This window comes from Haliotis asinina, chromosome 11 (genome assembly GCF_037392515.1).
Source record: "Haliotis asinina isolate JCU_RB_2024 chromosome 11, JCU_Hal_asi_v2, whole genome shotgun sequence".
In the NCBI taxonomy this organism is placed as follows: domain Eukaryota; kingdom Metazoa; phylum Mollusca; class Gastropoda; order Lepetellida; family Haliotidae; genus Haliotis; species Haliotis asinina.
This window is the reverse complement of record NC_090290.1, coordinates 51,172,651-51,192,023: the sequence shown is the minus strand read 5'-3', so window position 1 is coordinate 51,192,023 and position 19,373 is coordinate 51,172,651. Positions and strand designations below refer to the sequence as shown.

Below are 19,373 nucleotides of genomic sequence, written 5' to 3'. Positions count from 1 at the left end.
GCGGATACCATGCTGTCTGAGTCGTTGTGCTGCTGTTCGTCGACTGATACGGTGTCCAAGTCCAGTCGCTTCTGATGACGTTACGGGTAGGAAACGGTTTCGGAGATGAAGGATTCGTAAGTCCACCTCTGGGCTTGTCTACTGTCTGCCAAGGTGTCTACTGTCTGCTGTCTGCCAAGGTCCCTGCAACATGAGCAGGAGTGGCATCCTTCACAACCATTCCAATTACTCTCTCTCTCTTGATTCCTGCGATAATCGGGGCATGGTCGCTGTACTTGTTTTGAAGATCTGATACTGAAGGATCGTGTGCATTTTTATACCCAAAAGATGCACATGCTTCATGCAATCCGTGCACGAGATTTTTGTGCTTCTTGACAATCTGCAGTTATGTTGTTCGCCCAAACACAACAATGTTGGAGAAGCATTGTGACGATTGTTTTATGAAACGAGTCCGAGTCGCAAATTGTGGATTTTGATGTGGTATCGTTTCTTTTAGTTTCTAGTAGTTTATTGCTACAGGACTGATGAATGTTTTTGTTACATTTCGTGTACATGTGACGTAACGTCTAATTACAACTTTATAACTCCACTTCAGTGTAGACAGTGCGTCAGTTGTATGAATGCACCTTTCAGAATGATATATAAATATATAAATGAACTCAACAGACTCTCCAGTGTTGTGACAAAGTGTTACACTTTTCCTAGTGTTCGGATATAGGCGTATCACTGCACTTTCTATGTACAGTTCCACGTAGCATAAAACAGAGCTGACAATGGTATTGTCATATGACTATTTGACAGTAATTCATAAACATATTTGGGGACAAGCCATACTCAACACCTGTTGTCACTATCTAACAGTATCTCACAAACTCTTGTGATTCTTTGAATGACACCGCCAACTCTTCTTTTGGTAGAGTTTTTTTTTAGTTGAAGGAGATACCCATCACTGTCCCATCAGTAGATACGTGAGATAGATCTAGTGACACTGACTTGAAGGCGACAACATCACTGTCTCATCAGTAGATGCGTGAGATAGTTCTAATGACACTGACTTGAAGGAGACGCCCATCACTGTCCCATCAGTAGATACGTGAGATAGATCTAGTGACACTGACTTGAAGGCGACAACATCACTGTCTCATCAGTAGATGCGTGAGATAGTTCTAATGACACTGACTTGAAGGAGACACCGATCACTGTCTCATCAGTAGTAGAGAGGGACTAGACTTAAATCAACACACACTCAGGTTTGCGACATTTGACAGATCTCTGGGAGATCTCAGAATGCGCCCAACGCCCAAATCCAGGTAATCAGGCGCAACCGACTGAATATAACCCTACTGTGAATGCCAAAGGCTGATTGACTTTCATGTCAGAGGTAAAATCGCCCAGTATGTAGACTTTGTATTCCCTACATAATGTGTTCAAAAGGTTCCAGATCCCAATTCCTGGCATGCCATGGCAAAGATTAAGTCGGACCCCAATGTCAAACCGAGCCGGATAACGATCTTTGCTAGCCATATACCTTCAGAAATGTCTGGGGCCGACGTGTGTGAAGTTATGGGCACGGCAGAAAGTAATATATAATCTTGGATATATTGCTGTGGACTAGTGTTGTGGCACTTATCATTGTAGGAGCTACTGCTGTGCTTTTTAGTTTAGGACTTTAGTTTCGTTATCTACTACTGTCCTTTTACGTTTGTCCTTTTATACACGGACTCTGCTTTCTCAACTGGAACGCTGCTTTCTCAGAGAAAGCTGTTACATGCAGTCAGTCATACTCCATCCCTACATTAATGAAGTTTACAGAACAGCTACACCTACATGCCATATTAAGAGGGATTATACTGAGCAACATTACTTCTGGTAAGGCGGTTTATACTGAGCAATACTATATGTTATATATGATGATAAGGTTGCTATTGCGAACTCCAGGTGCTACATCGCGACAGAAAGATGTGTGTGAACGTATTGGAGATAACGGTATGTATGTATGTATGTATGTATGTATGTATGTATGTATGTATGTATGTATGTATGTATGTATGTATGTATGTATGTATGTATGTATGTATGTATGTATGTATGTATGTATGTATGTTATGTGTTTCTCTCTCTCTCTCTCTCTCTGTATGTGTGTGTGTGTGTGTGTGCGAGAGAGAGTCTGTCGTTCTGTCTGTATAAAGGCACTGGTTAATAACTGTGATTATTTGTGTGAATGTACTGGTGATGACAGTGTGCGTATGTGTGAAGGTACTTGTGAGAACGGTGTGTACGTGTGTGAGGGTACTGGTTATAACGGTGTGTGTATGTGTGAATGTTCTGGTGATAACGGTGTGTATATGTGAAGGTACTGGTGATAACAGTGTGTCTAAGTGTGAAGGTACTGTGACAATGGAACCCTCTCAGTTCTGTTTCCGTTTTAGGAATCGGCCATTTGGTTACTGCTTCGATTTTCTCTGGGTCTGGAGAGATACCTTCTTCAGAAACTAGATGTCCCAGATACCTGAGTTTCTCCTTAAACAGTTGGCACTTTTCTGGTTGAATTTTGATAGCCTCGTCAAAACCATGTCCAATCTTTCTAATGTTTGTTCGAATGCTGTGCCAAAAACAAGGATGTCATCCAGCTAAATGAGTAATGTCCGAAAGTTTCGTCACCAAAGCTTCTATCCATCAGACGCATGAAGGTGTCTGGTGCTACAGGCAATCCAAATGGCATGCGCAGATATTCATACAGTCCACCTGTTCCGACTCTGAATGCCGTCTTTTCGACATCTTCCTCAGCGACTGCAATCTGGTTAAAGCCGTGAGCAAGGTCCAAGCTACTGAAGTATTTCGCACCCTTTAGAACTGTCAAGGCTTCGTCTATTCTCGGTAAAGGATATTCATCCTTACGTGTCCTCAAGTTCAGCGAGCGATAATCACAACATACTCTCAGCTTTGTTCCTTTCCTAACAAGCACAACTGAAGCAGCATAGGGACTGGGTGATTCAAAGATGATACCTATCTCTAGCGACTTCCATAAATAATCACGGACCTCTTGCCATTGGCTCGGTGTTATACGTCGATGGGGAATCCTGACAGGTATTACATCCATGGTTCGAATCTTGTGTTTAATGTCATCACAGAACCATGTGTCGTCTTCGTCTTTCCTGAATACAGCGGAGTGTTTGTTGATTAGTTCCTGTAGTTTTTGTTTGCTGGAAGTAGGAAGAATTTCACTTACGACCATGCGCTGTAGGAGACTGTCAACAAGCTGTGACTTCAAGGCGTTTCCACCTGTATCTGTGACTTGTACTTCATTGCAGCTGACCTCCACAACATCATAAGCTGGTTCGACTTCTGCCAGGTTTAAAACTCCAACCTGTGTCCTTTGGTAGAGATAAATATCCTTATAACTGAAATTAGTGGTACTCTCCCTATAGAGTCAACACTGATAACAGTTGGACCTACGTTCAGTCCGACTGGCAACGGAGCAGAGATTTCTTCAGTGATGGCTGTGTATGACACCTTGCTCGGCTGAACAGTTCCTTCGAAAACCATGAGCGATCGAGCTGGAACCAAAAACTCTTATCTTGAGATCTTGTTTTGTTGAGGCAGGAATTTGACTGTAGTAGGCTCAAACTTGGTGCTCATCCTTAGGTACTTGGAGATTGTCTTGCTATACCTTAAGTTGCATGTCACGGAGAGTATTGGATCCAAGTACTCCAGGGACTGTTTGTTTCCTTTTTCTTATGACCTCGTCTGTTGGATCTTTGACAACCATAAACCAGATTACACCCATGTTATGCCCAAAAGTTGTAATTTCTAGAGCGAGGTATCCCAGGTAGGGTATGTCCTGTCCATTTGCAGCAGTAATGCGAATCATCCTTCCCATATCTAGTAACTCCTCTGCTGACAGGTGCTCATTGTGGAAGGACTCTGTGATCGTCGACACCTGAGCTCCAGTATCAATCAGACATGTAAGATTCATTCCATTCGCAGTAATGCTAGTCTCTGGGCACTTCCCTACGACTCTATGTAAGAAGGGACCATTTGATGAACTTTCCTTGGCATCCACAGTGAGATCCTTCACGGCGGGAACCACTAGTTTAAAGCTGGTTTGGGGTTTCTCCTGTTTCGGGGACACCTTTTTGGATGTGGCCTTCTTCTTCACAGTTCCAACAGGTCCTTGGTCTTAGAGGCCTACTGGCACTGAGCAAACTGGCCATCTGTTCTTGCTGGCGTTCAATGGCCTCTTGTCGTTTCAGTATGTCTGCCATTTGAGCTTGATGATCTTGAGCGTATACTATTGATTTTTCTTTTGAATTGCCCCCTAGCCATTCAGTGACACGGTCGCGGAGATCAGGAAGGACAGCTCTGGTTGCTCTTCTTATTTCGCGTCTCTGAACTTCATGGTAGTCTGATTCTGCAAGCAGTCCCTTGAGTGCCATCTCCTTCATGCCATGGAAAGTACTGTCAATTTCCACAATCTTATCATACAGTTCGATTAAGTCCAGGGAAGTTGTGACAAGATCGCTACCTGCTGCCTGGCGGTATGAATAGAACCTGTGCTGGGCTGCTGGCAAGTCATTGCCCTCTCCAAACACTTTCCTCAAAGTTTTTTATAATCTGAGATGCTGACTTCCTGATGTCGGTTCCTCTTGCAAGGATCTCCTGTCTGGCTCGTCCACCCAGGTTGTCGCACAGGAGGACAGCATAGTCCTCGTCGGATAACTTCCTTGTTTCAGCGGAGACTTTTTTAACTCGGAAATCCACTCTTCGAGGATGATGTCACCAGCTCGAAGGGGCTTGTCCTTGAAGCGTGGAAGTCGTCGACCTGTTGAAAGAACTAGAGGCTTGTTCGCACTAGCAGACAATGAAAGCTCTTGGTCCCGAACTTTTGTGCGTAGTGCTTCCAATTCCAGGGCAAGCATTTCCATTTTCTTTAAGTTTGGGTCTGTCTCAGCAGCTCCAGGCTCCTGGTCTGCCATCTTGTTCTAGTCTCCCTGGGGTTTTTCCACAGTTGCCCTGTATCCCACTTCTGACACCAATTTGTAATCGGGGGAAAGAATACAGAGCTTGGTCCTCGATCAACAAAGTTTATTATGCTCCGAAGAGTGGATCCATGTGGGTAAAACCTATAACATACAAATATAACATACGCTTGAGGTGAGTCACTGAGTAACAGAATGAAAAATATATTCCTTTGAACTGTTACATCAGGATACTATACGGCTGTACCTGACATTGCATGTTGTATACAAAGTTTGCTATGGCATTCAAATGACAGTTGGACGGAAATAGAGGTGTAGATTGACAAATAGTCCAGATTTACAAACAATAAAAAAGGATGGACACTGGACATCAAAGGTGTGGAGATGAATTGAACTTCAGATATAAAACAACTTGTTTACGGTTAGGCTGACTGTACATACGACTGTAGACAAAAAGTATTCTATCTTACAGTGGAATGAATAAAATCACCTAAGCGATATAACAATTTCAGTAATACATACGAATTAACAATACTTTACAGATTGATAACTCGGGGTATTCTCGGGACGTGGACACCCTGGGTCGTGTAAAAAGTGTCCACGTCATGCGAATGGGTTCCACGACTTGGGGCAATACTAGATTGTGAAATTATATGGAAACGAAACAAGGTTTGTTTTTTAAACAACTTTCATTCTTTCATACATAGCATGGTAAACACAAGTATTTCTTTCATACATGACATGCATTGTCATGAATGACACACTAAATAGATACGACACTGTGTTGGCAAACATCATGACGCCGATGTCCCCACGGTTTTAATCTGTTCCTTGTGGCCACGTATCTTTCTTGCAGATTTGAATATCGCGCCTTCTTGGGATGAAGACGCTGGCCGGCCTCATACTGCATCCTCTTTGCATTCTATCTTCATTTGTTCCTCTGCCAGGAAGCGGATCAACTGAAAGACATTCGGGTGTGCTTTCTTCATGCGCCCGTGCCACCCTTCCAAAAGGTTTTTGTTCTTGGTCCACTGGTGTCGTGATGGTTCGTTCCAGTCCTGCTTGACTGTTTCCATCCAGTTCAATGTAACATAATCTGCAACCTGAACACAGCTGGGATCCCGGGGCACGTCTGCTAAGGCTTGCTACTATACATCATCAACCTATCAAAAAATCAGATATGTTTATTAGCTGGTGACGCGTAAACGTCTGGCAGGGACATAGGGACATATATGGAATAGTATATGCCAAGAAGCTAGATGGCTCGATTCACATAATCAAAACCCGTGATCAGTTCACTAAGCTGACTGAATCCTTAAGACTCAGTATGCGCTTCAAACTATCCCAAGGTCCACGTGACCTTGTGGAATACACTGACGCTGACGATAGCGATAACTGACCAGTGTCGTCTGGAATGGCTATACGAGTGAAATCACCAATTTCATGAATGTTGAATATCGAATCGTTATTGTGTAAATACGTGTTGTGTGGCTACCTAAACAAGTAAGTAAGTAAGTAAGATAGCATGTAATGTGTTTTCCTCGCACCCTGATTTTGAAGGGTGCAAATTGTATCATAAATTACACATTAACGCTATCATTTAGAGGCATTGTTTTCATTCCAAATGCAAGGTGAACAGGTATTACTTGTTGGGTTTATTTGATGGCTTTTATTTCTTTACAAGTCATAAATGTTTCCTCCTCCACAAGCACTTGTCAGTTGTTTCTAGCCACCATTACTGGACCTCTAAATTAATATTGTCAATTACTATTCTGTAAAATGTGTGTCTGATTTCCATGTTTAATGGACCTTTTCATCGCCGCGTTTTACGCATCACTTGTGTCTGGAAAGCATGCTGCACGTGCGACAGCATGTAGTGTGTGTTTTCTCGCATCCTGGTTTGACGGGTTCAGATTGTATCATAAATCACAAATCAACACTGTCACTTAGTCTCTGACTTAACAGACGTTTACATAATGTATTGTGTCCATTCCGAACTGTTGGTATTTGTTGGGTTTATTAGGTGGTCTCTCGTTTTCTTTATAAAATCGCATAAATCCAACCTGATTCTACATGTCACTGCCATTTACTTTACACTTCTCTCATTTATATTTTTCATTTATATTTACACCACCTATAGTCTCCATTACCCACATATATGCTTTACGTTATATGTTTCAATGTCATGTTCTTCCTTTCCCTCTTTTCCCCCAATCTATCTCCAATGTTCAGTCATATTTTAAGAAGATGTGTATGCCCCTGTTATAACACAGTCCGTTTTATTTCCACAGTTTTTCACCAGATTATTTGATGTGTTTTGCCTTTTAACCGCCCCCTGTACAAATGAACTTCTTACTTATCCAACAATGTACGATGCCAGTTGATCTAATAACGTACAGACGGGCGGTTGGTGTTTTCTATATGAAACTGCACTCTAATGCTATGGGAAACTCCTACAATCTGAAAATGCTATTTTCATCTCTCAGTTTATATAATCTGTTCTTCTCAAATCACATGATCATTTCACTTTTATGCTGCGGGGATATTCACCCAAACCCTGGTCAAATAAGTGGAGATCTGAACATTGTCCATATAATTGTTCGTAGTCTAAGAGAAAAACTTGACTTAATTGAAAGTGAATTAAACGATTATGACGCTATTTGTATTTCAGAAAGTTGGTTAAATGATTTCAGTATCGATACATTGAACAAAGTTAGTGAGAAAGTAAGTGATATCGAACAAATGTATGGTGTGAAACAGTTTATTACAGAACCTACTAGGATTACTCAAACATCTCGTACACTGATTGATTTAATCTTTGTAACAAATTCTGATTCTGTTTTGAACTCGGGTGTACTTGATACTGTTTGCAGTGACCATTGTCCAGTTTTTGTTACTATCCGTGACGCAATGCCGAGTCAATGTTGTTTTGAAAGAAAAATATATTATTACGACATAGCGGACATTGATGGTTTGAATATAAGTTTTCAAAATACAGACTGGTTAAACCTCCTTTCAAATGAAATCAACATTGCAACTGAATTAGTAATGGAAAATATTGTTCATCTATGTGACACCTTTATTCCACATAAGGTTGTAACTGTAAGATCGCGCAACTCACCATGGATGAATAATTCGACTCGCAGACTAATAAGGCAAAGAAATCGCCAACACAAAATGGCCAAACGTAGAAATGAAGATAATGATTGGGCACAATTTAGGAAACTTAGAAATAAGGTGACATCAGCAGTAAGGAAAGTGAAATCAGATTATTATTCTAAACTTGATGACAAATTAAATAGCAATAATAATTTAAAACTATGGTGGAAATTAGTTAACAATTACCTGAAAAAGAGAAGTAATAACAACAGATACAACTTTCCCCCTCTGCATCACAATGGTGTCATTTATGAAGATGCAAATGAGATAGCAAACATATTTAATGATTTTTTTTTATTGATCAAGCCAGAATTGACTTCCCAGACAAACAACTACCAGATATAAAATATAGAAATGAAAATTCATTGAGTGAAATTGATTTAAATCGAAATGAAGTTAAAGATATCCTTTTATCAGTTGACATAAACAAGGCAAGTGACCCTGACAAATAAGTAATAAGTTTATTAAGTTGACTGCAGAATCACTTTCTTTGCCCCTCACCTATATATTTAAAAATTCATTGCATGAATGTATTTTTCCTACTATATGGAAAGAAGCGTCTGTATTTCCGTTGCATAAAAAGGGTAGTGTAAATGAATGTAAAATTTACAGGCCCGTTGCACTTACTAGCAGTATTGGGAAGGTATTTGAAAAATGCGTATTCAAATATGTTTTCAATATTCTTCGGGACAATAATGTCTTAACAAATTTGCAGTCCGGATTTATACCGGGAGATTGCGCTGCTTATCAACTTACATATCTATACGACTTTATAGCAAATGCTTTAGATCATGGAAAAGAAGTATTCGCCGTTTTCTGTGACGTTAGTAAAGCTTTTGACAAAGTATGGCACAAGGGTATACTGTTTAAATTAGAGGCCCATGGAATACGTGGCAGTTTAAATGAATGGTTTCACAGTCATCTTAGTGATAGAATACAAAGAGTAGTCATAGATGGCCGATCATCGGACTTAAAACAAATATCGGCAGAGGTCCCCCAGGGATCAGTCTTAGGGCCGTTACTGTTCTTAGTGTATATAAATGATATTGTAGATGGCATCAATAGCAACATTCGACTCTTTGCTGATGACACTTCAGTATATGTAATTGTAGAGGATCCAGCAAAAGCAACAAGGATTTTGAATAATGACTTACATCGTATTTCTGACTGTGCCGATATGTGGCAAGTGAATTTTAATCCAACAAAAACTGAAACGATTTTATTCTCTCGCAAAGTAAATCCCTCTGTATGTTCACCTATCGAAATGAAATGAACTCAAGTAAATGACGTATATTAACATAAACATTTAGGTATTTATCTTCAAAAAGATTGTTATTGGAAAAAAACAAATTGAAGAGATAGTAAAAGTTCTAAGTCCTGTGGTAAACTGTTTGAGAAGCTTAAAATATAGATTAACTAGATATACATTAGAATGTATGTATACTTATTATATACTTCCACACTTCGATTATTGTTGCCACATATGGGACAACTGTACGACAGAACAATCTATCATTTTAGAAAATTTACAATTAGACGCTCTAAGAACGCTTTGCGCAGCCGTGAGAGGAACCAGTCATGAAAATATCTACAATGAGACAAACTTCGTACCATTAGTTAAGCGTAGAGAAATCAAGAAACTTACTTTATTCTACAAAATGAATAATAATCTTACTCCATCCTACTTATCAGATTTAATTCCAGAACATGTTTCAGTTTAAGTTCCTACAATCTGAGAAATACTGATAGTATTCGCACAATTCGTTGCCACACAGAGTCGTATGCTCGGTCCTTTTTACCAAACACCATACTCTTATGGAACAATTTACCACTTGAAATAATTAACTCAGAATCAGTAAATTCATTCAATAGACGACAGACCAAAGAAAGACATGTTCTCTTTGACCAAAACTTTGGATCTAGATTTTGTCAAATAATTCATGCTCGTGTCAGATTGGGGTGTAGTGACTTGAACGCTCATCGCTTTGATAGACATATTTCAGATAATACAAATTGTGCATGTGGGTATCCATGGGAAGACTCTCTCCACTACTTCTTTTCCTGCCCTTATTATGATTCAATAAGATCAGATAATTTTTTCTACACTAATGGCTTTGACTTAAATTCAGTTCTCAAGGTAATCAAACTTCAAGCAACAGAATTAATCAACTTATTCTTGACTCTGTGCATAAATACATAGTGCTTTCAAATAGATTCAAATTCTTCTAGACTACAATTACTATGAACCCTTTTAATGCAACTTGTGTAGACTTGTGGAAATAACTGTTTCTTTTGCTTTTTTATTTTCTGAAATAATTCATTGCCTCTGTACTGTGTAAATTTGTTATTGCATTATATTATAGTTAATGGAGAAGCACTTACATAAGCCTTTGGCTTGTTGTGCCAATCCATATTCATGTTATTTATGTTCATGAATAAAAATATGTTTCAAAAAAAAAAGTAGGGGAACATGTTGAAAGCACATGTCAAATGATTTTAGTATTGTAAATACGGGACCAATGGCCGGACTGCACATCGCCAGATGAAACAGGTGGTCTCTGGATCCACATTAAAGCTTGTCTGCAGTCCACACTGTTGGGTCTTCCTCCAAATACACTGTGTATACTGAAAATAAAAACCCTTCCACGTCGACATGGGGAAGACTGTCAGTGCTGCACTCTTGGCCGCAGCTTCAAAGCCCATCTGAAAGACAATATTTTGAAAATGTAATTATAACATTTTTTTCAAATTAGAAATACTATATATTGTGTAATTATATTTAGGTATTGATGTCATCTATACAGTTCGGTTTACTTTATACTACTGAGAATAACAATTGCTAGTCTTTACCTGGAATTTGAAAATCCCTGGCAGTAGCGGCATCTCGGACCATGGTGAAGGGTCTCTGGTAGGTCTCCTTCTTGTCAGGCAGCAGCAGAAAGACGATAGGGACCATCTTCTTAAAAAACCATAGCATGGAGTGTGGACAGCTGGTAGAACAGGTTCGGCGTTACGTTGAAAGTGCCGTCTCCGTAGATGGTGTCAGCGGCTCAGAGGTGGTCTAGATTGAATGTGGTGCTGAACCCAAGGATAGTGTTATCACTGCCATCGTCGATCAGCAGGAATTCTTCTCCACATGGTAGTTCTTTGAGATGGCCTGGGACGTCAAGATCCCGTCTGTGAGATGGCAGGGGTGGGAGTGCCGCTCGTCTGGCGCTGTACAAGACATATCTTTCTTCGTGTGGAAGGTGGGCATGGAAGTGACTAGGGAACGGTTCTGTTCTGTCCATGGGCCATTCTTGAGAGAGGAAACAGCCTCGTCAAACAGACGCGGCACTAACCTTTTCCATGAGCTTCTGCATAGTTTCACGAATCTAAAATACAAAATTATTATGTGTGATTATGGTATGATATTGACATACTTGACATACCTATTTTATTATTAAATATCGACAATCGATTGGTTTACTCACCTATCGGTGTATACTTATCGGAGTGGACATATGTTATGACATCAATCAACACTGAAAACAATTTCAGAGGGAACTCACTTGCCTATCATAAACACACGAGGAACAACCACAAGCTTACAAGAGTGAACACATGTTCACGGAACTAAAACAATTTCGGATGAGAGTTCACATTTTGACACTTCCCAACCAGATAATCCCCTACTAAAACAACAGACGACATTAAAGGTACACCGCCTGTCCACATCCTGCGAATGCAAAATTTCAGGTTGTCCACGTCCTGAGAATGAACCGATAACTCACCCCAGGAGACAAGCTTGGAGTGACCACCGGCGTTCGAGTTACCTAACAATAACAAGTCAATGCTAGAACAAGCTAAACGTTCACACAATTGCTAAGATTGCAATAAAAAACGCCAGAATTCTAAGACATGTAATGAAACATGGCTGATGCAGGTGATGTGGGCCTTGAACAAACTATCACCCTTTTGGCGCGAAAATTAACTTAAAACGTACAGTTGGGACTGCTACAAACTACTAAACTTGCTGGTTTCAATAAACAATAAACATGTACTCACATAAAAAGGGTTATGACGTGGAACCGGACGACTGTCTACCTGCTCTACATCTGAATGAATATCGGACAATAGCGAACTGCACTATGGGAAAGGATCTTTTTATTTTTCTTCTTTCACGTTTAAACGCCGAATCGTTAGGAATAACGTTAATAAAACATATAATTTTGACTAAAAAACTAGATTACATAGATTAATAATTATGAAAATAGTAGTTTGTTTACGGAATGAATTTCGTGGTTCCGAATACTTCCGGAAACGGCCGAAGATTGCGATATGAATATAAGGGCAAGTCACGTGTGTTGTTTCCGGATGTGAAGTGTACTATCCCAGCATGCATATGAGTGTCTTCTGTATCTTCAGAGATGGTACATGAACGTTGGACCCACCACTTCGACTACCTGACCACACTCCTCGGCTACAGCATCGGCGCGGGCACCTTTCTCAAGTTCCCATACCTGTCAATGCGAAATGGGGGAGGTAATTGTTTCATGAATGCAATACATTCTTCGGAATACATGTATACATGTACACATGCACCTGGCGTATATACATTCATGGCTTGAATGTTGCTTGAAGGGAATATGCCAGTCACCCAGCAACTACTGAAGAGGGAAGGTGTTAGATATCAGACATATAATGTTGCAAAATTCAACAAGTAAAACGTACAGCAGGCAGGCAGTTCTTCATGATATCATTGTGAGCAATAGACGGTGACACCACTACATGCCTGGACGCCCACATCAACCTGAAAAGGCAATTTACGTTACAGGGTAGCCTCACTTGGGTGTGCAAGAAACCCATGCGCTATACACTCGGCCTGATTATGTTGTGTGGAAACACCTCCCCAGTGGTTGTAGTGGGGTCTGACTCTGGTCAGTTTGTGTGCAAACACCACTCCAATGGTGGTGGTGGGGTCCCATTGACCAATCAATACTCAGAAGTTTCCTGCCATCTGCCGTCATATAACTGGAATAGGGTTGAACACGGCATCACTCACTCATACATATCAGTACGTTATTTGCAATAGTATTACTTGTAAGTCTGTATACATAGTGATATGTGTTGTGTGTGTTTGATTCATGGGGAAATGTGTTCTCCAGGTGCGTCCCAGATGCACCGTGCGATTAACACATGCTTTCATTTCAGTGTTTGACTGTAAGATGATAAGGTTTGTAATTACATATACTGCTCGGACTGGCACAGTCAAAACAAGGTAAATTGGCCAAGACGTTAACTATATCTTCGGGTATATCAATATGTACAATACCCATTAGATAGTCTGTACCCTTCCTCTGATTTATCCATCTAATAACATTAAGGAGACCTGTGAGATCACCTTATCTGTTTCGTGTTTAGTGTATGCGTAAAGGATGTCAGTGTTGACAAGACTGTGTGACTTTGGGAATGACTTCATTTTGCCAAAAGTCACGTTTTTCTGGAGGTCGAGCTGCAGTTGATGCCTGTTTTCATATACCAGCATCTCAGGTACATCCGAATATGGTGAAAGGTGGTTTGTCAAGATTTCAAAGAGTGTCATGTTAATCTTATTCAGAAGTTGTTTGTTTGCTGCAACACCCAAGGCTTCAGTGAACGTTGTAAGCCTTTGGTACTTACAAACACGGTTATCATCTGGCACACCAGTGAAAATTGTCCTTGCATGTGAGGAATGCTGTGGGATACAGCTTCACTGTTCGCGAACACCTGGCGTTGTGATAATTCCGAAACACATGGTCATGATGTTGGTTGATGTAACCATCTGTTAGCAAATATTTCTCACGAATATAGAAACCACCGCGTCTCTGTTATACACTCTTATAGAAAACAGTCCAGTCTACGTTCACCCTGTAACCGAGTGTCATCCACTAGTCCGGGTTCCATTAACGTGCGCCATAGGCTGATGTCTGCCTGGCCTGTTTCCCAGTAGTGCTCAGGTATCAGTCGTCCAACATTGCTTCTCTCTGGCAACGAAATAGGACAGATCGGCGTTAGGAAGACAATAATCGTTGGATTATTAATACGTTGGTTCAGACGTGTTTCCTAATCTTAATGGGTCCTAGTGGCGAATGCTGACTGCCCTGTATGAACAACCCTTATCCCAGCTGACTGCTCTGTATGAACAATTCTTATCCCAGCTGACTACCCTGTATGAACAATTCTTACCACAGCTGACTGCCCTGTATAAACAATCCTTATCCTAGCTGACTGCCCTGTATAAACAATTCTTATCCCAACTGACTGACCTATATAAACAATCCTTATGACAACTGACTGCCCTGTATAAACAATCCTTTTCCTAGCTGACTGTCCTGTGGGAACAATTCTTATCCCACCCGACTGCCCTGTATGAACAATCCTTATCCCAGCTGGCTGCCCTGTATAAACAATTATTATCCCAGCTGACTGACCTGCATGAACAATCCTTATCCTAGCTGACTGCCATGTATAAACAATCCTTATCCCAGGTCACTGCTCTCTATAAACAATCCTTATGACAGCTGACTGCCCTGTATGAACAATCCTTATCCTAGCTGAGTGACCTGCATGAACAATTCTTATCCCAACTGACTGACCTATATAAACAATCCTTATCCTAGCTGATTGACCTGCATAAACAATCCTTATCCCAGCTGACTGACCTGTATAAACAATCCTCATGACAACTGACTGCCCTGTATAAACAATCCTTTTCCTAGCTGACTGCCCTGTATGAACAATTCTTATCCCAGTTGACTGCGCTGTGTGAACAATTCTTATCCCAGCTGACTGCCCTGTGTGAACAATTCTTACCACAGCTGACTGACCTGTATAAACAATCCTTATCCTAGCTGACTGCCATGTATAAACAATCCTTATCCTATCTGACTGCCCTGTATGAACAATCCTTATCCCAGGTCACTGCCCTGTATGAACAATCCTTATCCCATCTGACTGTCCTGTATGAACAATTCTTATCCCAGTTGACTGCCCTGTGTGAACAATTCTTATCCCAGCTGACTGCCCTGTGTGAACAATCCTTATCCCATCTGACTGTCCTGTATGAACAATTCTTATCCCATCTGACTGTCCTGTATAAACAATTCTTATCCCAGCTGGGTGACCTGCATGAACAATCAACACGTCACAATTCAATTCTGGACTCACAATAGTCCAGAAACTCTCCGCACTCTGGCCACTCTCTCACAGGAGATTTGGCAAAAGTAACATGCAGCTATTATGAATATGTGCTAAGGATGAAAAATTGAAAAAAAAAAGACTTTTTCGAAAACGGAAAATTTAAACTCGCTCGCCCATGAGTGTTTAATTTCGTCCAGAATAAATGTTTTAGAGGTTGTAAATGAATGAAAAATGTTAATAAGTATCATGACTCAAATTTCAGCTCGATTTGACTTGACTTCGCTCACTGACAGCGAATCAGTCTCGGATGTTAAAAAATCTCGCCCATGGGTGAAAAACATATTGGCCCATGGACGAGAATATTTACTTTCACTGAAAATACATGTTTTTTCCATGTTTTGCAGTTTGTAAATAAATATAAGTATATTTATTAGTGTCGTGACACGAAAATCAGCTTATTGTGACTTAATTCTGATAATTTAGAGCGATTTGGGTGAGAATATTCACTTTTACTAAAATTACATCTTTTTGCATGTTTTCGGGGTTGTAAATGAGTAAAAATATGTTCATAAGTATCATAATACATATTTCAACTTATTTTGACTTAATGCCGTTAATTTAGAGCGACGTTTAAAAATCTCGCCCATGGGTGAAAAACATTTACCCCAGATATATCTTTTCACGTGTTTTGGAGGATGTAATTGAATGAAAGTACATTTATGAGCATCATGTCAGAAATTTCAACTCATTTGAATTAACTCCGCTAATTGAGAGCGATTTTAAAAACTCTCGCCCATGGGCGAAAAACATTTTGGCCCATGGGCGAGACAATATTTTTTCACTCAAAATAGATCATTTTACATGTTTTGCAGTTTGTAAATGAATGCAAGCATATTTATAAGTATCATGACACGACATCCAACTCATTCTTCAACTTCATTCTGCTAATTGAGAGCGATTTAAAAACAATCTCGCCCATGGGCGAGAATATTTCCTTTTTTGCTCCAAATACATCTTTTCCAATGTTTTGAAGGATGTAAATGAATGAAAGTGGCTTTACGAGTATCATGACACAAAATTCAACTGATCTGATATAATTTTGCGAATTCAGGGGGATTTTAAAAAATATACGAGAATAATTACTTTTACTCAAGATACATCTTTTCCTGTGGTTTGGAGGTTATAAATGAATGAGGATATGGAACAAAATTCAACTCATTTTGACTTAATTCCACTAACTAAATCTGCAACAAGAATCTGCACTTCCACTCCAAATACATAGGATTCTTTTTATTGTTTTAGAGGTTATAGATGAATGAAAGTGTGTTTATAAGTATCACTCCTGTCTTAATTCGACTAACCTCGCTCGTGGACGAAAATATTGTCGTTTGCTTGTTTTCTTTATTTTGCAAGCATGTGGTTAAATTTCAGATGAAATTATAATGACAAATAATTTCAGTTTAATTTAGTGAGTTTAGTTCTATGTCACACTCAGCAATATTACAGCAACATGGCGGCGGTTTGTAGATAATCAATTTTCGACCAGACAGTCCAGTGATCAACAGCATGACCATCGACCTGCACAATCGGGAACCGATGACATGTGGCAATCAAGTTAGCGATCCCGTTAGTCGCCTCTTACGACAAGCATAGTCACTTTTTATGGCAAGCATTGCTTGCTGAAGCCCTGTTCTACCCCAGATCTTCATAGGTCCTGAACGCAGAGCTATGAAATTGAAGTTATTTGTGAAAGTCCTTACTCCAGTGACACAAAGACTATGCTGGGACACATTAATAAACAGCGTTGTGAGATCTTTAAGCTGTTTTGAAATATGTCTTGTCAAACCCACTGACACTCGCCAATAACCACTTAAATATAGAATATATAGTCCGTGCTCCTTCAGAACAAATAAGTAGTTAAGGATCCCCAACTGGGTAATTAAGTAAACAACTCCAAATACTGTCACTTTCTGCCCAGGACTTCACGCGTCACCCGTCGTGAGCTAATGACCTTGTAAAACCCCTCACAAGGAAACACAAAGCACCAAAACTACATTTCTTTCTAGGTGACACACGGTATGTTGTCAAAACTTTCGTTGTTGAATACATTCTATAGTGGGCAAAACCTTACGCTTGGAAAGTGTACCTAAAGGTTTTGAAAAATAAAATTATTCTAGACCAATATTTGTACATAACTGGTGAGATGAAACTGCGCGTTCAAGGTTCATAAGCACGTAGAGGGCACATTTATCCTACTCCATTTAGGAATGTCCATTTCTGATTGCTTCACGTGACCTTTCGAGGGAGAATATATCAGTTTTACCCCGCCACGTGGGAATAGCAAACATCCATGGCAGTCAGTGAACCGTGAAGCAGTGATTCGAATCGACTATAGTCAGTACCATGTTAATAAAATACATTATTTCAGTTGTTTTGATGCTATATTTACATAAAATGAGATTTAAACATTCGTTATGGTAAATGCAATGTAGCATTGTGATCCACCGATCCGAATGTTAGTATCCTCTTTTGGTTCACACCCGGACTGTCAACTGTTTGATCGAATACACAACTGGACTGTCGAGAAGCAGATTGTGAGTGTCGACTGCCTTGGAGAACTTGCGCCTAAAAATAGGAGAAGACTCGGCTCTACTCTAATTAACGAGGAAGAACACATACACAAAGACATCGGTGAAAGAAGGAGCTGTGGAACCAATTCCTGAATGATAGTAGTCGCACGAACAGTAATCGAAAAAGTTGGCATCATCGTGAATCAAGAATCTGCGAGCCTTATAAACTGTATATTGTAACAAAGTGGCCACAGTAAAAAAGACAGAAAGTTTCAAGGACCAGCTTCAGAGACAAGAGATTTCCATAATAAGCTTTGCTGATCAGACAGTCTACCTCGTTCATAGTGGCCACATTAAAGCATATACTGTTAACGTATTTTGTTTACCTTCTTGTCCGGTGTGTTAACGCCATAGTGATAACGTCGGGTTACCTCCTTACATATTGGCAGAAACATCGAATTTACAAAATTTTGATTTTCGACAGCCCAGGTGCGTTGTTTAATTACGGAGTAAGATGATTATTAGGCAAGGTCGACTAGGTTTCTTTGTTTAACTAATCCCACACTGCCTTCACCAATAGAGGGAATGATTTCTGTTCAGTTATGACATTGCTGTTCTCCATATGTCTCTATTTTCTCAACACATCTCCAAGATGTTGTGTTTTTGTGTGTTTCGTAAACACTGATTGGGACTGGTGAACAAGCTTTACAGTTTATATCAGTACTTCAGCCATACAACATATAATACAAAATATAAATGCAGCATGTGTCGTCATCCATATGAACTATCACATAATAACATATGCATACATATCATTATATCAAATACACATCTATCATAAAAGTAAACATAAAAAAGAGAGTTACGGTTTGTTGTGTCTGACTAGCTCTTTGTAGAGACACTGAACAATTGTGAGAAGGTTATTGATAAGTTAATTAGTTTTCTGTAAAAAGAACAAGCTTTGTGTTTTCATGATAAAATCATTGACGGATTCAACTATTTTCTGGTTTTCACAGTGTATAAGTTCTTTGTTTCCGTTCACCGAAGTCATCACAGATCACAGTGAGAAAAGGTCCATCTTCGAGCAGATGATAGAATACCATGATAGAAGACCATGATAGAATATGGAGTACTTGTGTCTTCCCTGGTTTGGTCATCTCCACCGTTAACCCCACCCCCGAATCCACACCTCACAAGGGCGTATAGGATTGTGGGGCCGTGTCAGCGACAATTTGGCTCGGTGGATAAACAGGGACTCCTATAACCCTGTATCACAATGCCATAATTTGTCGGCTTTGCGTATCCGGTTTTGTGCATTCTGTAATATTGTATAGTACTGGTGAAGTATTAATCAAAGCAATATTTTGCTTGCTAAACGAACGAGATTCTTTGAGAATCAAAATATGTTTTAACTATATTTTCAAAATTGAAATACAGCATGCACACAATAACTGAATTGAAAAGAATATCGTGCAGAAGGTTTTCCAGAGTACATGCACATAAA

The 19,373-nt window shown here is 39.9% G+C and overlaps 1 protein-coding gene and 1 pseudogene across 2 annotated transcripts in view; one reads left to right on the top strand and one right to left on the bottom strand.

Moving 5' to 3' along the window:
• Positions 1-19,373, top strand: part of LOC137255590 (sodium-dependent dopamine transporter-like) — a 47,992-nt gene that overhangs the window by 5,745 nt on the left and 22,874 nt on the right. Inside the window, exons 1-2 of one of the 2 annotated variants that reach the window (XM_067793027.1) lie at positions 12,574-12,662; positions 13,332-13,398. Coding sequence is in view for 1 of the 2 variants with exons in the window: in XM_067793026.1 (XP_067649127.1) it covers positions 12,548-12,662 (115 nt within the window). In the remaining variant the exon portion in view is untranslated. Of the gene's footprint in view, positions 1-12,545; positions 12,663-13,331; positions 13,399-19,373 lie in introns of those variants that run through there. The other variant, XM_067793026.1, reaches the window with a different exon arrangement.
• On the bottom strand, positions 4,095-4,976 carry LOC137255514 (uncharacterized; annotated as a pseudogene).